Source organism: Vipera ursinii (assembly GCF_947247035.1).
Source record: "Vipera ursinii genome assembly, chromosome: 2".
In the NCBI taxonomy this organism is placed as follows: Eukaryota; Metazoa; Chordata; class Lepidosauria; order Squamata; family Viperidae; genus Vipera; species Vipera ursinii.
In genome coordinates, this window is record NC_139513.1 from 186,078,201 (window position 1) to 186,103,382 (window position 25,182).

Consider the following 25,182-nt stretch of genomic DNA (forward strand, 5'->3'; position numbering starts at 1 on the left):
ACATTGTACAAGAGGTAGCAACTAAAACCATACAAAAGAAAAAGAAATGCAAGAAAGCAAAATGGCTGTCTGAGGAAGCTTTGCAAATAGCTGAGGACAGGAGGGAAGCGAAAGGCAAGGGAGAAAAAGAAAGATAATGCCGAATTGAATGCAGAATTCCAGAGAATAGCTAGAAGAGATAAGAATGCCTTCTTAAATGAACAGTACAAAGTAATAGAAGAAAACAATAGAATAGGGAGGACCAGAGATCTCTTCAAGAAAATTGGAGAGATGAAGGGAATGTTTCATGCAAAGATGGGCATGATAAAGGACAAAAATCGCAGGGACCTAACAGAGACAGAAGAAATTAAGAAGAGGTGGCAAAATTACACAGAAGAACTATACAAGAATGAGCTTAACGTCCCTGATAATCACAATGAGGTGGTCACTGACCTCGAGCCAGACATCCTAGAATGTGAAGTGAAGTGGGCCTTAGGAAATCTGAGCAACAACAAAGCTAGTGGAGGTGACAGTATTCCAGTTGAGCTATTCAAAATCTTAAAGATTTGGATGGGGATTTGGATGGGGAAGAACAGGCTCCAGCTCAACCTGGCCAAGACTGAGTGGCTTTACGTACCGGCATCTCGTTTAGTCCAAGAGGTTCCATCTTTGGTTATGGGAGGAGAGGTGTTACCTCCCATTGATAGGGCATGCAATTTAGGCATCCTCCTGGATTCACGACTCAGTTTTGAAGATCATATAGGAGTCGTGGCCAGGGGGGCATTTGCCCAGGTTCACCTGGTGTGCCAGTTGTGCCCCTATCTGGACCAAGATGCCCTACGTACAGTCACTCACGCACTTGTTACCTCCCGTATAGATTACTGCAATGCTCTCTACATGGGGCTGCCCTTGAAGACCACCCGGAGGCTCCAGCTGGTGCAGAATGCGGCCACGCGGGTAGTGATGGGAGCATCCCGATACTCCCATATTACACCTCTCCTGCATGAGCTGCATTGGTTACCGGTTGTCCTCTGGGTGAGATTTAAGGTGCTGGTACTTACCTTTAAAGCCCTGCATGGCCTAGGCCCGGGATATTTGCAGGACCGTCTGCTGCTGGTAACGACCTCCCATCGCCCAGTACGCTCACACAGAGAGGGCCTCCTCAGGGTGCCGTCGGCTAGACAATGTCGGCTGGTGACCCCCAGGGGGAGGGCCTTCTCTGTGGGAGCACCAGCCCTATGGAACCAACTTCCACTTGAGCTCCAGATGGCCCCGGATCTTCGGTCCTTTCGCCGCGGCCTTACAACATTCCTTTTCCATCAGGCTGACCTGGACTGATGACAGGGATTTTAAAATGTTTTTTAATTTTTAATTTTAATTTTAATTTATTTTATTGGGGATGTTAATTTAATTCTTTTTAACTTTTGTATTGCTGTATTTTATTGTTGTTAGCCGCCCTGAGTCCTTCGGGAGACAGGGCGGCATATAAGTCCCAAAAACAAACAAACAGACAAACAAACAAACAAACAAACAAACAAACAAACAAATAAAAGATGATGCAGTAAAAGTGCTACACTCAATTTGCCAGCAAATTTGGAAAACTCAACAGTGGCCACAGGATTGGAAAAGATCAGTTTACGTTCCAATTCCAAAGAAAGGCAGTGCCAAAGAAGGTTCAAACTGTCGCACCATTACACTCATTTCACATGCTAGTAAAGTTATGCTTAAAATCCTACAAGCTAGACTCCAGCAGTATGTGGATGGAGAACTACCAGAAGTACAGGCAGGATTTCGAAGAGGCAGAGGAACTAGAGATCAAATTGCCAACATACACTGGATCATGGAGAAAGCTAGAAAGTTCCAGAAAAACATTTACTTCTGCTTCATTGACTATGCTAAAGCCTTTGATTGTGTGGATCACAACAAACTGTGGCAAGTTCTTAAAGAGATGGGAATACCAGACCATCTTATTTGTCTCTTGAGAAACCTATATGTGGGTCAAGAAGCAACAGTGAGAACTGGTCACGGAGCCACCAATTGGTTCAAAATTGGGAAAGGAGTCCGGCAAGGCTGTATACTGTCACCCTGCCTATTTAACTTATATGCAGAACACATCATGAGAAAGGCTAGATGAATCAAAAGTTGGAATTAAGATTGCCGGGAGAAATATTAACAACCTAAGATATGCAGATGATACCACTCTAATGGCAGAAAGTGAAGAAGAATTAAAGAGCCTCTTGTTGCGGGTGAAGAAGGAGAGTGCAAAAGTTGGCTTGAAACTAAACATTAAGAAAACTAAGATCATGGCATCTGGCCCTCTCAATTCCTGGCAAATATATGGGGAAGAATTGGAGGTAGTGACAGATTTTATTTCCCTGGGCTCCAAGATCACTGCAGATGGGGACTGTAGCCAAGAAATTAAGAGACGCTTGCTCCTTTGGAGGAAAGCCATGGCAAATCTAGACAGCACACTAAAAAGCAGAGACATCACCCTGTCAAGTAAAGTGCGAATAGTCAAGGCTATGGTCTTCCCAGTTGCAATGTATGGCAGTGAAAGTTGGACCATAAGAAAGGCTGAGCGCCACAGAATTGAGGCCTTTGAATTGTGGTGCTGCAAGGCCTTGAATTGGACTGCAAGGTGATCAAACCAGTCAGTCCTAGAGGAGATCAATCCTGACTGCTCTTCAGAAGACCAGATCCTGAAGTTGAAAGTCAAATACTTTGGCCACCTAATTAGAAGGAAGGACTCACTGGAGAAGATCCTAATGCTGGGAAAGATTGAGTGCAATAGAAGAAGGGGATGACAGAGAATGAGGTGGCTGGATGGAGTCACTGAAGCAGTAGGTGTGAGCTTAAATGGACTCCAGAAGATGGTAAAGGACAGGAAGGCCTGGAGGAACATTGTCCATGGGGTCCCGATGGGTTGGACATGACTTCGCAGCTAACAACAACAACAACAACAACAAGGGACATAGCAGAAGCATTCAGCAAGGCAGAGTGTGACATTCTGCTACCCCACTGAACTATGGACTGTGCCACTGAGATTTTACTGGGAGCAAAATTACCCAAACTGAAAATGTATTCAGTGACCACCCCCGAGAACTGAAAGAACTGAGATCATACATTGATAAGAACTTAGAAAGGGGATTTATCCAACCAGCAAAAATCCGAGTAGCCACCACAGTGCTGTTTAAGGAAAAGAAAGATGAGTTGATGAGACTGTTCATTGATTATAAAGAGTTAAATTGCATTAGTGTGGAGAACATGTACCCCCTCCCCTTGATGAATGACATATTAGCCCATTTGGCAAAAGGAAAAGTTTTTACCAAATTAGACCCAAGAGAGGCGTATTGCCGAATAAGAATCAAAGAAGGAGATGAATGGAAAACCACTTTTAACAGCCCCTTAGGAAGTTTCCAATTCAATGTCATGCCTTTCGGTCTGCAGGGAGCTCCTGTGGTATTCATGCAACTGATAAATCAAGTACTGCATAATCACCTGTATAAGGGGGTTTTGGTTTACCTTTACAACATCCTCATCTACACTGAGACCATGGATGAGCATGTTAAATTAGTGCACAAAGTGCTAAAAAAGCTATTAAATGCCAAACTTTACACAAAACTCTCAAAATGTGAATTCCATCAAACCTGCCTGGATTACTTAGGATACAGGATCTCCAGTGAAGGCATTGAAATGGACCCAGTTAAAGTGAGAGCACTACTGGAGTGGCAGCCCCCATGAACTCTAAAGCACCTCCAGAGTTTTTTGGGGTTTGCTAATTTCTACCGGCAATTCATCCACTCCTTTGCCGAAATTGCCTTGCCACTGACTGAGCTGTTAAAAATGGGGAAAATGGGTGGGAAACCGTGACCCTGCCTACCACTCCCATTGTCTATTGAATGCCAAACTGTTTTGAAAATTTAAAAAGACTGTTTGCAGCTGAACCCATTCTCAAGCATCTCAGTCCTGAGGAACAATTTACCATTCAAGCCGACGCTATTGATGTAGCTGTGGGGGCTGTTCTTTTGCAAAAGAATGACAGTGGTAATTTACAGCCCTGCACTTATACCTCCAACGGACACTGAACGAAGGTGAGCAGTCTGGGGAAAAAAGGCTTTCACTGTTAGATGGACTCTGCTTAGTTGATGTCATTTTCTTGAAGGGAATGACTTGCCTTTTGAAGTGTAGACTGATCACAAAAATTTAGAGGCACTAAAAACCCCTCGCAAATTATCCTGTAAGCAAGTCTGATGGGCGCAGTACTTTAACCATTTCAATTTTACGTTAAAATACATCCCGGGAGGAAAGAATTTCCTAGCTGACACCCTATCCAGATTGCCCTATTACAAACCCATCAAGAAGAGATTGTGAACTCTGTTATTCTGCAATCAGAGTTGGTTTCTCAGATAAAAATAGCAGGCCCATCGCACACAAAATCAACTAAACCTGATAACCCAATTACAAAGAGACTGAAGGAGGAGTTGAGAAATGATCCATGGTTCTTAACAAATAAAATCATACTGAACTGTCGGGATGGGTTAGATTGGAAGCAGTCGAAACTCTGTATCTACTGTACCAGAGACTCTCAAGAGTTCAGCCTCTGTAATACCATGATAGCAAACAAGCGGGAAACTTTGGATATCTAAAAACTTTACTTTTGATTTGATAGCAGTTTTGGTGGCCAGGATTAAAAAAAGACTTTGAAAATTATATGAAAAGCTGTGTGACTTGTGCAACCATGAAAAAACGTCCAGGAAACCCCTCTGGATTATTACAGCAAGTCGTAGGCCCTTTCCAGCCCTGGGAAGAAATAGCCATGGATTTTATAGTTGAATTGCCAGAAACTAGGGGAAATACAGTAATATGAACTGTGATAGATCTTTTTTGTAAACAAGCTCATTTCATTGCCTGCACCGGTCTCCCCTCTGCAAAGAAATTGACAAGAATGTTTCTCAAGCATATCTACCAACTCCATGGAGCTCCGAAGCAGATTATATCAGATAGGGGGGGTACAATTCACTGCCAGGTTCTGTAGAGACTTTTTGAAACTTATTGGATCCATGCAGGGACTGTCATTGGCTTTTCATCCATCTACTAATGGAGCTGCTGAAAAGGCTAACTCAATGGTGGAGCAATATATTAGGTGCTATGTGGACTACCAACAGACCACTTGGGCTGACCTCTTCCCTTTCATTTAGGTGGCTTATAATAACACAGTACACAGTAGCACTGGACTCACTCCTTTTAAAATTTCTACTGGTAGAGAATTCATTCCTATGCCTGAGCTCCCTCAAGATCCTCCTGTTTCTCAAACTTTAGATCAGTGGGTGACATCATGGAAAACTGTGTAGAACAACACAAAAGCAGCTTTAACGAAAGCTTCAAAAGTCTATAAAGAACAGGCAGACAAGAGGAGGCCCCTCAGAGATCATTTCATGTGGGTGAAAAAGTTTACCTTTCAACTAAATATCTAAGACTTAAACTGCCTAGTAAAAAATGAGGACCAAAATTCCTTGGACCTTTCCCCATAGTGTGGATCATAGATCCAGTCATTGTGGAATTAAAGCTTCCTCCTCTTCTAGGGAAAATTCACCCTATGTTCCACTGCAGCCTATTGAAGCCCTACAGAGAGTCCACATTGAGACCTCCTCCCAAACAGGCACTTGCTCCACTTGTTGTGGAGGGAGAGACTCATTTTGAGATAAAACGAATCCTTGACTATAGGCTGTATAAGGGAAAGTTATAGTATCTATGCAATGGAAAGGTTACCAATTGTCAGAGGCCACCTGGATGAAAAGTGCTGATGTAAAAGTTGATAGATTAATATGTAAATTTTATGATAAACATCTGAATAAGCTTAGGAGTTGATTTCTGATTCTAAATTCTTCTCTATTCACAGGATTTCTCTCTTCTTTAGGGGATCTGACTATCAAACCTTCAAATGCTCTGAATTCAGCCATGTTTCTTTGCTTTTCAGTTGCCACAGCAATGGGGGGGGAGATGCATTCTTGTGGGAATCAAGGTCAAGCAAATGTAGCCATTTCTTGTGTTCTTTGAGGAAAGCAATTGCCTCAGAGTTCTTATTTCTACTGGTCTCATCTATTGGAACTATGATAGCAGCTTTGTGAAACAGTGACAGGAGGAGGCTGGTGAATTACTAAGGGTGGGAGAAAGGCTATAGAATGCAAGTGAACCATCTGTTGCTGGGGAGACGTTATCTAATAAGGCCAAGTGATGAAGAATGTTTTGACTGAAGCAGACAGCTTTTCCCAAAGCAAAAGATCTGAACTCAGTTGGTGAACTATGGACTGTGGGTGGCCTAGAGGTGAAAAGGGGAGTTACCTATGTAGGTTTTTGTGGGAAAAATCCTAGAACTGACTTTGCTTCTGTCGTGCCTAGATGGATTTTTTTTCAATAAAGGTACACTCCTGGTTAATCTAAAGAGTTGGAGTTTCTTTTGTTGAATGTGCCAAATGGGATGGTTGATCTGAACACAGCTATCTTGTATTCCTAGATCTAAATTTCTACATTTTACATTCAGGTTCCTTCAGCCTGAGGTCTATTCCCTTATTCCTTTATTTATTCATCTATTCATTGGTCATTCTCCTTTGAACTTGACAAGATGGCTAAAATCATTCTGGAAATGTGCACAGAATTGTACACAGTACTCCAGGTATGATCTCATCAGTGCAGAATAGAGGAATAATGATTTCACATAGCTTTGATTCAATGTTTTTTCTAATGTATTTTCAAACTGCATTAGCTCCAACAGTTGCTTATGATTAATTTGTCATTCAAGTTCTTTTTTTATGTATTGCTTTGAAAACACGAATCCTCCATCTGGTATGCATGTCCCATATATTTCCTCTTTCAGTTGAAAGACATTTTGTTGAAGGCTATTTCGTTGCTCACTGACCAGTTTTCCAACCTGCCAGATTGCAATGTTGTTGTTTTTCATCATGTAAGTCTCACTGGTTAATAATTACTCTTTTTTCTTTCTTAAAGCGGGAGGACTTTTGCTCTTCTCTAATCTTCTGTGGCACTTCCCCAGTTCTCCAGACTCCTCCCAGACAATTGACAATGGTCCTACCAGTTCTTCCAGTTCTTTCAATATTCTAAGTATATTCTATCATGGCTTGGAATGTGAATGTTAATGTTTAGATTAGCTTTACTTCATTCTTACTAATTTGTAACTCCTTATTATATTAATTCCTAATCTACAAAATCACATTTTTGTGAGTGTAAAGTAAGTAATTCAGTATTTGTCCATTTGAATTTTTTTTTGAATCCTGGCAATTGCCTGGACAACTCATTGCAGTGTTCTTGGCAATGATTTTTAGAAGTGGTTTGTTATTGCCTCCTTCCTTAGGCTAGGAGAAAGGAACTGACCCGAGGACACCCACTGGCTTCATGTATAAGGCAGTACTAGAACTCACAGACCCCCTGTTTATAGCCTGTTGCCCTAACCATTATACCAAACCTGCTTTGAAAGACAAAGACAAAACAGGAGCTGAATATGTCTGCTTCCTCTTGACCTCTTCCTCTTGAATATGTCTGCTTCCTCTCCATTTGGAATAAGCAGTCCAAAATAAAAATCCTGTCTTCTTTGTGTTACTGATATAACAAAAGAAATCCTTCTTGCTTGATTTTGCCTATCTTGCTAAGCTTTAGCTTGCTTTTAATCTTTGTCGTCTTACCTCATTTCTACATTTCCAAACTGAAGCTCTGAAGATTCTCTTTTTAGTCAATCCTTCTTTCTATAATTTAGTTCCTTCATGAGCTGCCTATTCAACCACATTGGCACTTTTGGATGATTCCTAGTTTTAGTTTTCACTGGTTTTTTGAGATTGCACCATCCTTAATATCACTTTCTAGCAATCCAGTTGGCTGCATCTTTGCATTTATGGTGTTTCACATGGCAATTACTGTTTTCTCTTTTTTTAAAAAAAATGTTCCCACTATCTTCTAACAACTCCAAGTAAAAAATCCAAATTTCTGAAAGGTAGAATCATTACTAATGTATCAAGACTTTATCTGACATCTTAGAATATAGAACATAGAATAATAGAATTGGAAGGGACCTTGGAGGTTATCTAGTCTCATTCCCTGTACAAGCAGGAGAGTCTATACCATTTCAGACAAGCAGCTGTCCAGTCTCTTTTTGAAAACCTCCAGCGATGGGGTGCTACAAGGTCTGAATGCAAATAGTTCCACTGGTTGAATGTTCTCACCATTAGGAAATTTCTCCTTAGTTCTAGGTTGCTTCTCTCCTTGATTAGCTTACATCCATTGCTCCTTGTCTTACCTTCAGGTGCTTTGGAAAATAGTTTGTCTCCCTCATCTTTGTGGCAGCCCCTCAAATACTGGAACACTGCTAACATCTTTCCCCTAATCCTTCTTTTCATTAGACTAGGCATACCCAATTCCTGCAACCGTTCTTCATATGTCTTATTCTCCAGCCCCCTAATCATCTTTGTTGCTCTTTTCTGCACTCTTTCCAGAGTCTCATTATCTTTTTTTATATAGTGGTTATCAAAACTGAATGCAGTATTCCAAGTGTAACCATACTAAAGCTTTGAAAAGCAATACTAATACTTCACATGATATTGATGCTATCCCTCTGTTAATGCAGCCTAGGACAGCATTGGCCTTTTTGACTGCTGTTGCACACTACTGGGTCATATTTAAGTGATTGTCCACTTGGATTCCAAAATCCCCCTCCAAGTTGCTGGCATTGAGTCAAGTTTGATCTAGTCTGTACCTGTACTGTTGGTTTTTCTTGCCTAAGTGTAAAACCTTACTTTTATCTACACTGAATTTCATTCTGTTAGTCATGGCTCAGTGTTTGGTTGTCTTCTAACAGATGAGTGGTTGTAATGTCCCATCTAAAGGGTTTTCATTTCAAATGATTTTCATTTTCTAGAGTTTCAGTTATTTGCTTTAATAAATCTTCATTTATCTCTTCTGACTGGTTGGATAGTCTGTAGCAGTTATTTTTTTCTGTTTAGCTTACCCTTTGTTGTAACCCACACATTTTATCAGTACAATAAAACTTCATACAGATAAGTTCATTCCTGATCTATAATATTACTGTCAACCATCATGTTGGTAAATGCAGCAAAAGAAACTCCTGGGACATTATTTTACCAAGAGTATAACTTTACTGATAAGTCCACATAGGTGCAGAAATAGCAGTTCTAAAGTTTTCACATGAAAACCAGCATAGGTAAAATCCCCCTTTTCCCCTGGATCTCCCCACTGTTCATTGTCCACCAATCAATTGCATTCACTTTGTTTTCAAAACAATCTGAGCACCTTGAAGTTCTCACAGCATTTGACCTTGGGGTGTTGGGACTGTCCCAGGCTATGCCAGCTCACTTGCATTCCTCAATTTCCTCCCAAGTCTCCCATGCATTCTAATACTTTCCCTCCCCCCTCCCTGTTGTCTGTTGTCTGGTTGCAAGCAGAGGTGCATAGAGAGTTAGACATGACAATTAATCAGATTAGAGCTGGAAGGGATCTTGGAGGTCTTCTAGTCCAACTCCCTGCTCAAGCAGGAAACCCTATAATATTTCAGATAGTTGGCTGTCCAATCTTTTCTTAAAAACCCCTAGTGATGAAGCACCTACAAGTTCTGAAGGCAAGCTGTTCCACTGGTTAATTGTCCTCATTGTTAGGAAGTTTCCTTCTAAATTCCAGGTTGCTTCTCTCCTTGATTAGTTTTCATCCATTGTTTCTTGTCTCGCCTTCTGGTGCTTTGGAAAATAATTTGACCCCTTCTTCTTTGTGGCAGCCCCTCAAATACTTGAATACTGCTATCATGTCACCTCTAGTGCTTCTTTTCTCTAGACTAGCCATACCCAATTCCTGCAACCATTCTTTTTTAAAATATATTTTGATTTTTTAACATAATCATACCCAATTCCTTCAACCATTCTTTTTTAAAATATATTTTGATTTTTTTAACATAATCACTGTTGTCTGGGTTTATATTTAAAAAACAATCAATAACACTTAGTTTCTATAATTCTATAGTCCACATAGTAGCTTTGCTTGATTTTCTCTTCTTTCAGTAATATTCTCTTTTGCCAAACTTAAATTAATACAATTCCTATTATTTTGATAAATAACAATTAAATATAGACATTTTTCTAATATTTCTGCAAATAATAACCACATCAATATAAAGCTTCTTTTCTAACTGATCATCTTGATTGCCTTCTTATTTGAATTTGTTTTCCCTGCAATGTTCAGAACATTCTTACCAGTTGAGATTTTCTCAGAGTTAATTAAACTTAAGTAATTTAAGCTTTTTTCCTCATACAGGCTATCCCAACACTTTTATATTTCTCATATCTTAATAAATCAAACAAGCAAAAGAAGAAGAAGAAGAAGAAGAAGAAGAAGAAGAAGAAGAAGAAGAAGAAGAAGAAGAAGAAGAAAGAAGAAGAAGAAGAAGAAGAAGAAGAAGAAGAAGAAGAAGAAGAAGAAGAAGAAGAAGAAGAAGAAAAGAAAAAGAAATAAGAAGATAGTATACTACTTAAAATACAGGCCCCTCTTATATCCATAATTTTTCTCTTCTTTTTAACCATATTCAAATATATGTTTAATCTTTAAATGTTCCATTTAATAAATCCAATTATCTAATCTTTTAGATCTATTCAAAACATTTTTATCCAATGAAGTTTTCTCAAAATCAATTACACTTAGGTATCTAAAACATTTCCTTTATATAATCCATTTTTATATAAAACATTTTTATATTTCTCATGTCAAAAAACAAAACAGAAAAGGAAAAAGAAATAAAAAATACTATGTTACTTGAGGGGCTCATTCCTCTTAAACTAAAATTCATTTATATCCAAAATTTTTCTATTTCTTTAACCATATTCAGATGTTTAATTTTTAAACATTCCCTCTGATAAATTCCATCTTCTAATTTCTTAATTTTCACTTTAGCCCTTTTTTTGCCAAATATCTTTCCTGATCAATATGCTCCACTGAATCAAAGAGTCTTCCCATAGTCTTGTAGATGTTGTTGTAGGTACAAAAGGCAAATCAAGTAAGATGTTTTTCTGGGAAGGTTTCACACCTTCATATTCATTGAAAATCTTTTCCTTTCTTTCTCTCTTAATTTTTCTTATCATTTTTTGTTTCTCAAGTTTTCGTAGTTCTCCTAACAGCTCTGTAATCCATTTTGTCAAATCTTTCTTCTTGTCCTCAGACTTATTTCGTGATCTTAAAGTATAAGTTATCTTTTCCATGTCCAATATTTCCTGCAAGTTTTTTTTCCACCTGGGTTAAGTCATACTTCCTTCTATTGTTAGGTTCCATCTTTAAATCTCTTTCCTCTGGTTTATGTTCAGTTGTCTGTTTTATCTGCTCACTCTTTTTATTCTCTGAGAGGTTTTTTTCCCTAAAGTTAAGTTGGAGATGTATTCATTTATATTTTTAAAGTTATTTTTAATTTCCTCGTGGTTTGATATCATTGTTCTTTGAATTAGTTGCAACATAGCATACATCTCCTCCTGGAAAATGCTTGTTTTTTCTTGGTATATTCTTTCTACAGATCTCTGATTTTCCATGCTAGCCAAAAATCAGGGTTTCTCTTTCTCTGCAAACAGCTTTAGAGTCACAATTGAGTAGGCATTTATAATCCAGAAAGGTCATTTTCTATCTCTCTAAAGTTTATAATTCTCAATTTCTAGGTAGCCCAAAATGTTTTCTTTTTTTTGTCACAGCTGTTCTCTGTTATCAAGATATTGAAGGTCACAGAAACAAGTTATCTTTCCTGGGCTTTGCCAGTTCCTATATTTGAGCAACTACTATTGTATATTTTCATCCACCACTAGATGTCAGCACCAGTTCATTTTTCAGTTTTCAAAATAAACAATTGCTTTTCTGTTTTCATAATTTAAAAAGAAAATCTTAACAAATTCCACCAATTTCAAACTTATCCAGATTTAGGTCTTATATTCATTTCATTTCAATATATTTCTATCCCCCATAAAAAGTTTAATTTGCCACTTCTGTCTGTAGGAGGGTGGGGTAAAAATCCTTCTCCTCCTCCTGTTCACTTCTTGGGGTTATTTTTCTCCAGGAAATCAGCTATCAAGTAGAAGAGAGCAAATCGATATTCTTACCCAGTTCCAAGCATGTTGTTTACAATCAGCTTAAAGTAGTGCTTTTGGGCTTCAGCTGCTTAAGCTAGCCTTTCTCCCATTGGTTTATGGAGGGCTTTCTCTGAATAACTGGATCAACTGTTATCTCTCCACAGATGGCTAGGCTTCCCTCCTTCTTTGTCGCCTCTCTGGGGCAACTTTAGGCCCATTTAGGGTCCCCAAACAGAAAAGAATGGGCCATAGTTTGCGGAGCCCCACAATCCCTCAGCTACTTGCGCTATTGTGCAAAACCGGAAGCCCCTGCAACCATTCTTCATACATTTTAGTCTCCAGGTCCTTAATCATATTAGTTCTTCTTTTCACTTTTTCCAATGTCTCAATATCTTTTTTGCAATGTAAAATTACAGCATTTAATTAATATTAATATTAATGTAAAATTATAGCATCTCCTCTCTTGTGTTGCCTGTTCCTTTGAAACAAGATATACCTATTAAGTCTAATGTTCTGTCAGATTCAAGAAAAGCTGGTCAATGGAAATTGCCCATATTTATTAAAGAAAAAAGAAAAATGGCATGGAGAATCAAATCTCCTTACTCAGAGTGACCAACACTTTATTTGTGAGGTCAAACTTTTTAGTTCAGTGGATTTTGCAGATTGGTTCCATTACTTTTTTGAATGGGAGTAATTGTCAACACTGCTAACATCGAATGTTATTGCTTGACAAGAGATGAAGAAGTAGCCGTTTCATATGTTAAACTTGTGTATTGCTTTAAGACGTGTATTGTTTTAGTTTAAGGTTAGGAGGGGGAATGAGTAGGATTGCACTTTTCAAGGCCATTTTTCTCCCTAAAGAAGATAAGGCTTTGGCGGTCTTCTAATGGAAGGGAAACTGATTCTTTAAATTAATTGGAGAATATGATTAATGACAAAATTAGAAAGGTGGAGAATTGTGTTTTAATATATTGTGCAAGGGGCGGAGATTTCAGATTCCAGCTTCTTTCGAGCAAGCATTTGCCGGTGTATTAGGCTAATAAAGGACTTTTAAGGTAAGCAATGCCTCAGAGTCACTTGAAAAGCCCATACGTCAGAAACTTGACAGTAATCTTTAAAAAATAATGATATAGGCTTACCTATTCAAATAAGTTCCTTAGTTCCTTTCTCATTTAGACATATTTGTTGGGGAGACAAGTTGTCCATAACCAAAAAGGTATCCAGTTCAATAAATCTCTGTGTCAATGTCACTAAAAAGCCTTCAGATGTAATCCCCATTCTGGGAAATAGGAGGGAATGGGGGGATAGGATAAGCTACTTTCCCATCTTAGAGAACAACTGATGAGAGACAAATCTGCAAATGATTTTTCTTTCCAATACAGGGGGGAAACTTCAGATCATGAATGCGTTTAGATGATGGACTTAGATGACCATGTTTGCTATTTGATTGCATAACTTTTAACCACTGTCTCTGCTCAATTTAGGGCTGTTTTTAATGGAATTGAATTGAGGGGAAGACAGTCAAATTACTGCAGTACTTCAGTATGATATCTTGTTTTTCATTGGAGCATGGATCTTTTTTTTCTCTTCCCTATTCAGCTCTGATAAAGTTCCACATTTTAAATACTCTTCAGTGTTCTGAGGCCATCATGGGTGGGGCAGTCTTTGAGACCTTGGAAGGCAATACAATTGAAATTGGCTGCGATGGTGAAAGCTTGATAATCAATGGAGTCAAAATGGTGAACCGAAAAGACATTGTGGCAAGTAATGGTGTCATTCATCTCATAGATCAAGTGCTTATTCCTGATTCTGGTAAGTGAAGCAGGAGTAAATTCAGTCTCATTCAGTCTCAACAGCTGACCTAATTAAGGAAAGTCATTTATAGCCAAAATTGATATCTAATTCCTTAAATTTTATATGAAATATTTATTTGTGAAGTAAGAATTTTGAAGCAAATCAAACCATTTTGTTTTCAATTTTAGCTAAACAAGTTATTGAACTTGCTGGCCCCCACCAAGCTACCTTCAAGGACTTGGTGGCTCAGCTTGGCTTGGCTGCATCTCTACGGCCAGAAGAAGAATATACCCTGCTAGCTCCATTGAATGGGGCTTTTTCTGGTAGGTGGGCCATATTAAAGTTATGTACGGATTAAAGAGGGAGCTATTCGCAGTCTTGTTTTTTGTCAGGATTTGCAAACAACTGTCAGTTTTTAATAATTTTATCTACTGTTTTCTACTTTCATTACACTTTTTACATTATAATTATCCACCACTAATATTATGGCATCATAGTGAGGATTGTGATAAAAAACCCAGCTCTTTCCTGATTACTTAGTGCTGTTTTGTGCTTATCTAAGTAATGATGTACACTGGACTGCTTGTCTTTGATTTGGCTTGATCTAAAATGTCAACATTTTCCAATTGAAATTGTAGTTTTTGAGAGATTAAGGTATTTTCACAATGTCTTCTGATTGCCAATCAATTTCATGGACACTTACATGTCCTACATAATGGTTGTTATAGTCTTTACCTTGAATGTTAAAGATGACTCCTGTTTTTCTTTTTTGGTTATTAGGTGTTTGGGTTTGCTTAACATAGTTTAGAGGAAGTGTATTGAAAAATAGCTCACTCTAAACAAGTGTTTCATTACCAAAGTAATAATCAAATTGTTTACAAAAAGAGCTGGGTAAGAACATTACTCTGCAAACAAAAACACACTGCAGTAAGCCATAATGCTAAAAAGAGAAAAGAAAAAAGAAACAGATTACCCCAAATAAGCCTTTCAACTCAGTAGGTATCCATGCAACTCCATTTAACTATAGTACCCATCACAATGTAAGTTTCAGACCTGCCCCAATTATCCCCCTCTGGAAAGTAAAATACTTGAATCCATCGAGTTGAATCAAAAGAACTTTGTCCCCCCTCTTTGATCCTCCTGTTGGTCCAACTTAGTAAAAATCTTGCCCTTCTCCAAGTTGCCTAGCATGTCCTTCATTAGGGGCAAGGGGCAATGTTTTCTAAGCACACCCCATTTAACACACACAGGCGAAGTGATCCATCTTTTTTCTCCCGAAACAAAACAGGAGCAGCCATCTGGAGTCGGACTGGCTGGATAAATCCACAGGCAATGTTCTTATCAATGAAAGAACACAATTCCTCTAGTTCTCTTGGGGTCATCCAGTAGAGTTTTGGCTTAGGTAGTTTAGCCCCTGGTAAAATCTCTACAGCACAATCTGTCGTCAGTGAGGGGAAGCTCATCTGATCCTTTTTCACTGAACACCTCCCTCAAGGCCCAGTATTCTTTAGGGATAGAGACAAAGTCTCTTCCCTATTGTTGTGCTGCGGCCTGTGCCTTGCAGCCTGCTGGGTCACACGCTAGGTAGGCTCATCAGATTTTTAGCAACCCCCTGCTCTAATTTACGTAGGAGTTCCACTTCTTCTTCTTCTTTTTTTAAAAAAACATTTATTATTTTTTAACAGAGTTCAATAATAATTATTCAACAAAAATATGTTGTCTGAGTATCTTATTCACTAATACAAATTATATTCCTAATCCCTAAATCTTTTCTCTAACCATTGATAAAATAGGTCCCAAGTTTGAAAATATTCTGTTTCTTCTTTTTCTTTCAACCTTAAAGTAAGCCTGTCCATTTCCACACAGTCTAATATTTTTGTGATTATTTCTTCTTCTAGTGGTATTTCTTCATTCTTCCAATATTTTTCATATATATTTCTTGCCACTGTTATCACATGTAGGATCAAATATGTACTTTGCTTATCAAGTTTTTCTGGCATTATACCTAGTAAAAAAAATTTCAGGTTTATAGTCTATGTGTTTCTCTAACATTTTTTTCCAACCAAGTGTGGATTATTGTCCAATATCTCCTTGCTTTATCACATGTCCACTACATATGATAATAAGTACCTAGTTTGTGTTTACATTTCCAACATTTCTCTGGCATGTTTTTAAACATTTTTGCTAATCTTGTTGGTGGCAAATGCCATCTATAGAACATTTTATATAAGTCTTTGTATGAAGCTCACATTGTCAATTTATAGTTTCTTTCCCAAAACCTTGCCACTTTTCTAAGTCTATATTATATCCAAAATTCTTTGGCCATACTATCATTGTCTCTTTTACTTGTTCATCTTCCATTTTGAAATTTATTAAGAAATTGTACATTTTTAAATTAACTTTAATTAACTTTTCATCAGAAGTTAATAATGCCTGATCAAACATAGTCTGTTCTTTGTAAAATCCATATTTTATTGCCCATATTTTATTGAAACTGACTAGATTTGGATGCATAAATGTTTCCATTGTTGAAAGCCATCCTGGAATTTTCAAATAAATTTTACATTTTATTTTCCCCAAGTTAATAATAATGCATTTCTAGTGTAGTGGTTTTGAAAATATTTATGTATTTTATTTTTCCCATACCATAGAAAAGCATGCCAGCCAAGTTGCAGGTCATGTCCCTCCAGATACAGCAATCTTTTATTTTTAAGAGTTAACATTGATGCTTGATAATATAAAACCCAATCTGGCAAGCCAGAGCCTCCATTTCCCTTGGTTTCTCATAACATTTTCAATTTAATTCTAGCTTTCTTTCCTTGCCAGATAAATTTTGGAATTAGAGAGGTTAAATCTTCAAAGAATTTTTTCTCCAGTTTTATAGGTATCATTTGAAATAAAAATAATATTTTTGGTAATATATTCATTTTCACCATAGCAATTCTTCCTAACATTAACAGTTGAAGATTCTTCCATTTTTCCAAATCAAGCTTTATTTGGTTTAACAATTTAATGTAAGAAGTGGATGAAATATTTAGAATAAATTCAAGTTACTCAAGGAAACACAAATTGCCCAGAGAGGTTCATGTAAGATTTATGAAGAAAACAATGAGGGATGAGATATTAAGAAGAGTTAGAGATGATCCATTACAATATAAAGATGAAGAAATAGTAGTGCTGAAACAGATTCCCAAGAGATTAAGGGATACTCAAAGACAATATCATTTCTTGACTACAAAGCTGATTGCAAAAGGAGTAAATTTTAGATGGCTGATGCCAGAAGGGATTCTAATCAATTGGAATAATAAAAGATATTGATTGGATTCAGTGTGGAAGGCAGAGGATTTTGATGAAAGATATAGAGCATTTCTGGGAGAAAGACTACAATATCAATAAGAGGATGAAAAAAGCCAGAAACAGACAGAACAAACAATAGAGGAAACAATTACACAGGTGGAAAAGGAAAAAGAGAAGATGAATCAAGAAGATGAGGGAACAGTAAGAGAGCAGAGGATTATGAGATCAACAAGACCTAAATATAAGTAAACCAAAATGGAGAAGGAAAATGGATTTTTTTCAGTGAATATAAATGGATTGAATTCCCCATCAAAAAGAAAAAGTATTTTCAAACAACTAGAGAAATTAAACATTGATATAATTTGTTTGCAAGAGACACACATAAAAACAACATCATAAATTTTTGGAAAATCCCAAACTTGGAAAACTTTATTATACATCAGCTCAACCAAAAAAAGAGGAGTAAATATATATGTCAAAGAGACAATAGATTCCAAAATGATTTATGCAGATGCAGAAGGAAGAATATTAATGGTAGAAATATTTTTAAATAAAAAACAGATACTTTTGATAGCAATATATGCACCAAATAATAAACAAGAAGAATTTTATCAAAACCTTCACAGAAAAATAGAAATGTAACATCAAAATATATGCTTAATTGGGGATTTCAATGCAACAGTAGATGGGACATTAGACTATAAAAGCAGTAAATCAGGGAAGCAGTAAAACAAGGAAGAAAAAGATTACCTAAGTCTTTTTTCAATATGATAGAGGAAATTGGTATACAAGATATCTGGAGAGAAACGAACCCAGGAAAATCACAATGCACATTTTATGCTAATAGTCAGAACTGATATGATTTAGGTGACGTCTGAATTAAGGGTTAATATGCAGGAAACTGAAACAGTATTAGGTACTTTGGTAGATCATAACTCCTTAAAAATGGTGTGGAAAGGAATGCAGAAAAGATTAAGATGGACTTTGAATCAATCTATATTAAAAGAGAAAGAGTTTATAGACTTAGCAACAAAAGAAATGGAATTTTTCTTCAAAGAAAATAAAAAAGAAGATACATTACAAAATGTATGGGATACAGCCAAAACATATTTTTGAGGAATAGCGATAACATACTTGGCAAAAAAAAATAAAAAAATTAAAAATAAAGAAAAGAGACAACAATGTCAGTTATGAAAAGAAGAATTAAAAAAATAGAACTTTAACTACAAATAAACCCACATTGAAGCAAGCAGTTGAGCGTGGCTCTGGGTTCTGCAGCTTTGCTGGCTTTCTCTTCTCCAGAGGCAATTTTTTCCACCCCTGCCCTGGGTAGTACCTATTTGTGCCTGTTCTATCTCTGCTTCTTCAGCCAAAATGTATCAGCCATGAAGGGTGTGTGTGTGGAGTTTGTGTGCTTGAAATGTAGGTGTTGTAAATGTCATCGTTCAACCATTCTTGAAGCAGCTGATGAAGATATCTTTCAGCCAGTTGGTGAACTGGCACGCCAGATCACGGAATTCTTTGATGTACTCTGCCACCCCTCTGCAATCCTGGCAGATGGTCTCTAAGTGGTCTCTTACTTTTCAATCTACTAGGGGGTGTTTGAATCATTAGCAAAGCACTGCCATGAAGCGGTTGAAGTTCCTCAATTCAGGACCATCCAACATGTGGTGGTTCCTTCCAGCACCAGAGTGACTCGCCTCACCTTAGCGCCTTCAGTAGGTATTTCAGGGCCATACTCCTGCATGTAGTTCAGGACATGGGCCAAGATGAATCCCAGTTGCTGGGAGTCCCCATTGAGCTTTAACTTGAGGGGTAGGGTCTTCCAAATCTTCCCCCTGGCTGGGGCAGCTCCAGCTGGTGTGGCAGTTCTGGCTGCCCCCCTTGGTGCTGCTCCTGCAGCTGTGGTAGTGGAGGCTGGGCTTGCTGTGGCATCTGGTGTGGTGGCTGTCAGTGATACTCTCCCATTGTCTTCCTCCACTTGGGTCTGTTGGGCCTCACTGGCAATAGCAATAGCACTTAGATTTATATACCCCTTCACAGTGCTTTACAGCCCTCCCTAAGTGCTGTACAGAGTCAGCATATTGCCCCCAACAATCTGGGTCCTCATTTTACTGACCTTGGAAGGATGGAAGCCTGAGTCAACCTTGAGCCATTGAAAATCAAATTGCCAAACTGCTGGCAGTCAGCAGCCAGCAGCCAGCAGAAGTAGCCTGCAGAAGTAGCTTGCAGTACTGCACTCTAACCACTGCACCACTATAGCTCTGATCGCGGCCTTGGCAAGGGACTTGGATACGTTGAGGGTTTGGAAGGTATTCATCATGAATTTCATGGCTTGCTTCATCATCAGGTCAGCATGATCAGGTTCTCTGTTTGCCTCCTTGTGATCCTCAAGTTCTTCCAGCTCCAGTTGATGCTCCCATTACTAGGCTCCATGGCTGCCATGGGTGAGGGTCACTCCCTTGGCTGTTCCTTCCCAGTCTTCCTTCTTCCCAATGCCTATAGACCATCTGGGTCTCAACAAATCATCCAGGCCCCCAACCTCCTCCATCCATTCAGAGAGGTCTAGTCAAGGGGGAGCCCTGGATTTGGCTTCCTCCCAGCATTCTGCTTCCTCCTGGACACAGCATTGAGCTGACATCATGTGCACAGTGTCCATGATAGAGTGGTAAATCTCTCCAGTTGATCAGTACTGCAGATTGCGCCTAATGTCAGACCTGCCCCAGTTATCCCCCTCAGGAAAGTAAGACACTTGAATCCATCGAGCTGAATCAAAAGAACTTTACTGAGAGAAACTGGATACAGTAAAATCAGGCAGAACCTGAAGGTCCCACGCAAAGCATAAAGCAATTCTTTCAGTTTCCCAATCCCAACCCCCCAGACGAGTCCACTGGCAGCCAATGCAATGCCAAGAAAATGTTTTGAGAACTCTGAGATGCTAGGCAGATAACAGTTCACACTCAGGGTGTCATGGCCTTGGAATGTGATGAAAACTGGCTGGGAAGGAGCCCATCCCATCTCCGAAGACAGTCCCCCTCCTTAATTCCCAACTGAACAGCAGAAGTGAGAAATCCCAAGCATGCCATCCCCCTCCCCCCTCAGCACAATGGAAGGACCCCAGAATACAAATGGTGGACCTGACAGTAAGCATCATAACCTATGAAAAGAATAACTCTCCTATATATTAAGAACAATTCTGAGACAACCAACAGATCACTATAAAATCTTGGCCTCACTGGAGTAGAACTATTCTGTCAAGATCAAGATAATTTGCAATGTTGCGTGGTTGAACGGAGAGACGGACACTTGAGCTGGGTAGTATTTCTTTATTGAGTCAGAAATGAAGCTGGGACAAAGGGGTTACCTGGCGTCTCTTTATACCTGCCCAGGTGAATGGTGACCAATAGATTTAAACCTGGGCTTCCCACCAGTGCAGGTGGCCAATGGATTTAAACCCTGGCTTCCCGCCAGAGCTGACCATGCCCTGGGGCTGTCAACGACTCGCTCTATTCAGGCTTTCCCGCCAAAGAGGTTATAGCCTGGAGCTGCCCAGCCCCCTGCTGTGCTGACATTTCCGTGTATGCTTTAAAGGCATACACTACATAATTCATCTAGTTTCTTCTAAGACTGCAATTAGCATACATGTAGTCCTTGACGTATGACTACAATTGGGATCAGAATGTCAGTTGCTAGATGATATGGTACTTAAGTGAGTCGTCATATGACTGGGCCTGATTTTACAACCATTTTTACCATGGTCATTAAGTGAATCATCATGGTTGTTAAGTGAATCCTAAGTTTAAAAGCTCATCAATGAGCTGCTGGGAAGTGATAGAGTTTTCTTTATTGGAGGTAAATAGACTCTGGATGACCTTTGTCCAGGATTTGGTAAGAAAGGATTTATTTTATTATTTATTTTATTTAATCATCTTATCTGGGGTTTCAATCATGGAAACAACTTTAGATATCTTACATATTAGGATTAAAAACAATTTATTAAGAATAAGAATAAACACACAAACCACAAACAATATCCAATATCCATATCCATACATATAAATAATTGCATATTTATACATTATTATGTAATAATATTCTGGGACAACAACAAGCATAACCTATGTGATCATATGCACTTTTTGAACAATACAATTGGTGCTGGAAAATGTGGGCTGATACCTGTCTGCCTTTTTGTATCTTTGATCCTACTTTCTCATGAAGGTATGTGTGCCTATTATGTGTATGTTAGAGACTCTGCCGACTATGCCTTCATGAAAAAGTAGGACAAAATTGGCAGACTCTCTAACATATACATAATAGACACACTCAACTTATTTGTTATGCAACCCAGGTCCAGTACCAAAATGTAAAACAACTTATTCCTGGCTTTGCACCACAAGAAGTGCTGATCCTTCTAGCATCAAGTGTCATCTTAGCCTCAAATTAGCCCCACCATACAAGATGAATGAAAGGACGACCATTGCTTTTCCTGACCTTTATTCTCAACCCCTGGTTGCTATCAGTTGCCCAACTGACTTAGCAAATTTTTTTATCACTTTTTCTGTTTGTGCTGGGGAGGAACATACTACCAGCATTGAGGAATGCCTCAAAACTGTAATGCCAGCTAGCTGTAGTACTGCCACAGAAGAGGTAGCATGGTATTCTCCACCCCCAACCCTTGACTAGCAGAATGAATATTAGATGCTTGTCAATATTTTCCAAGCAAGGTTCCAAGCCTTGGGCAGGGGGTTGGACTAGAAGACCTCTGAGGTCCCTTCTATAGCTATGTTTTAAAAAACCAGGGTAGAAGATAGCAAATGTTTTAAAATTAAAATGTGTTATTAACAAGCATGTGGCAACTAGCACAACAGTGCTATGAGTACTAGAGAACACAACATCACCTAACTGAATAATTAATTTCCCCGACATGTACTTTGATCTTTAGAAGAGACTTGGAAAACAGAATATGGTTTCTTCTCCTTCTCCTTCTCCTTCTCCTTCTCCTTCTCCTTCTCCTTCTCCTTCTTCTTCCTCCACCTCCTCCTCCTCCTCCTCCTCCTCCTCCTCCTCCTCCTCCTCCTCCTCCTCCTCCTCCTGCCTCATTTGCCAATTCTTATAATCAATGCTTTTTTTGTAAAAGAAAAAGGTGCCGGAACTCACACATGTCATACAACCCGCCTTGCCTCCCCTACAAGGTTTCACCCAAAAAAGGTGCCGGAACTCTGTTCTGAGCGTTCTATGACAAAAAAGCCCTGCTTATAATGTATTAGTTCAACTAGTGTCTATGAAAAAACTGCTAAAATAAAACATGTGAGAGGGATTGCCTGAGTGAAGCTCCAGCAGTAATGGCAAGCAGTCCAGTTGCAACTGGTAAATGACAACAGTACTGAGCCTCTGCAAGAGAAGGTAACAAATAACAATCCATTATATGCTTAAATAACTGTATTAAACTTAAATAACTATATTAAATAAGCACAATCACTCCCTATTGCTCTGTTGGTTAAATTGGGAAAACAAAGTAAAATCAAGGTTTCAGACTTTTTAGATGTCTAAAAAATTAGACATCTCTAAGAGTGACTTTGCAAGTGGAAATAGCACAATGATGGAATCATCAGCCAGGATGGTTTAGAGTAGACTAACAGATTGGATCGTTGTGAGATTGTTGATTGTTTACTTCCATGGACAGTAATAATTGGTGAATTTTACAAAGCAAAAAGATAAAAGTAAAATGAGCCAGACAGTGTAATTGTGATTATGGAGAGCTAGTATGTATGTTTTGTTTTAGACAGGGCTTTTTTTATCATAGAACGCTCAGAACGGCGTTTCAGCACCATTTTTTTCTCGCAAAAAAACCCAAACAAAAACCGCAACTCCCTCTATTGGTAGGCAATCTTGGCTCTTTTTTATGACTCTTGGACTTCAACTCCCAGAAATCCTGAGCCAGCCACGTTGAGGGGAAAGAGAGAAGTTTCCAAGCTGAGTCATGCTGGCTCAGGAATTCTGGGAGTTGAAGTCCTTGAGACATAAAAGAGCCAAGTTTGCCTACCCTGCACTAGAGGAGGACATTAAAATTATTTACAAGGTTACTTCTTTAGGAACTAAACTTTTAGAATCTAAAACAGCTAATTCAAAAAAGTTAACAGGAAAGAACCTCACATTTTTCATCTGCTTCTGTCTTTTGGAAGGTAAAATTAGATAACAAAATAATCTATTTCCTATGTTAACATCTCTGCAATGAAATCAATAAAGGTAACAGGAAAGAAATGAGAAACATTTTTCTCAATGTAATATGTCTAATTTAGCTGATGCTAGAAAAAATAGTATCTTTTGTACACTCTTGAAAACTATTTTGAATCTATAACCATCTATTACAACTAAACCACTTTAAATTAAACAAGTCTTAAGAATGAAATATTCTTAATTTGGACTTTACTTTAACTATTTGGACTGTTGTGTGTTTTGAAAAATATATTTAGAATCTAGTTATGTTGCACTTCAGTCTTTAAATAATTAACCTAGTATATAGATAACAATATATGATGTTTTCCATGGTGAGCTTAACATCAATAACAACATTTATTAAAAAGGCTAAAATAATTTCTGGTGGTATTATCTGTACATTAAAATTTTGTTTAGTCACAATCTTTCAAAAGATGTTACATATGTGCATAAGTGTAGTCAGTAGCATATGCCTTTTTAAAAATATCAAACATGCAAAGAAACAAAAATAAGTCCAAAATATCTGTATTACATCCAGAAATGCCAACTTTGCAACCAATATTTCTCATCCATAACTATGGCACCCTAAGGATACCTGCATACATGCAAATGCTTCTCTGGGATCAGTAACACAGCAGGGATTGCTTTTTCCTTCAAGTAACAGATTGCTGGGAAATACCAAACATGGCCTTGAGAATTCCAATGTTTGTTACAAATTTTTCTGGATGTGGTTGGAAAGAGGCTGCTTGGTGCCGGAGATCACTGCCCCAAGGAACACAGCTCTGGGTCGGGGTTCGGAGCAGCTCTGAGTGGGGGCTCAGCACGGGCCATGGCATGGCAACTGCGGGGAGGGGAATCCCCACGGCAGCTATGGGGAGGGGAATCCCTGTGGCATGTGGCTTCGAGCCACAGGGGCAGGGGTGCAAAGGATGGGCGGCGATGCCATAGCAAGACACCGGCATCGCTCCCAGTGACAGCACCTCTGAGTTCCAGCACCTTTTTTTTTAGAAAAAAGCAGTTTTTAGAACACTTGAAACATTAGTTTGAATTTAAAATGTTTTTTTTTTCTCAGAGTGATCAAAACTTGTGGGAGGGAGGGAAGAAGAAAGGGATGGTAAAGGAGGGAGGCTTTAGATTTTGGTAGATGAAGGCGATTGGGTTGTAAAATGTCCTGTGAGCATTTAAAAACCTCTGTGTAAGTCTGATGATCTAAATGTTAGACAATCTTTCCTATGCACTGGGTGTTTCAACATAGACTAGATGGCCATCTGTCATGAATGATTAATTTAGAATCCTGCAATGAGCAGGGGATTTGTTTCAATGCTGTGAATGACCTTTTCTGTGATGTTATGAAGACATTTGGTGATCTTGTACATGCAATTAAGATAAAATGATGGCATGTTAAAAATTGATGTGAAAAACTGATCCCCAAATTATGACTATGTGTAGATAGCATTTTCATTGCATTTAAAATTAATATCATGCCTTGCATATGTTAAATTCCACAAAAGAAAGTTAATGTAATTTTATGTTTTTTAAAATTCTTAGATGATACTTTAAATATGGATCAGAGAATACTTAAACTGATTCTGCAGAATCACATTCTGAAAGTGAAAGTTGGCTTGAATGATCTCTACAATGGGCAATTCTTGGAAACACTAGGAGGAAAGAAACTAAGAGTATTTATATATCGAACAGTAAGTAACATATTTTTTAAAAAAATATAGTAAAAGATACTAAAATTTTAACTCTGTAGTCACGCTTCAGTCAAAGGTTATGC

At 38.4% G+C, this 25,182-nt stretch overlaps 1 protein-coding gene across 2 annotated transcripts in view; it reads left to right on the forward strand.

Moving 5' to 3' along the window:
* POSTN (periostin) overlaps window positions 1–25,182 on the forward strand; it is a 100,371-nt gene that overhangs the window by 30,710 nt on the left and 44,479 nt on the right. For both annotated transcript variants that reach the window (XM_083354461.1, XM_083354462.1), the window contains exons 8-10: window positions 13,692–13,904; window positions 14,075–14,209; window positions 24,951–25,099. In XM_083354461.1, coding sequence (XP_083210587.1) covers window positions 13,692–13,904; window positions 14,075–14,209; window positions 24,951–25,099 — 497 coding nt within the window. The remainder of the gene's footprint in view (window positions 1–13,691; window positions 13,905–14,074; window positions 14,210–24,950; window positions 25,100–25,182) is intronic.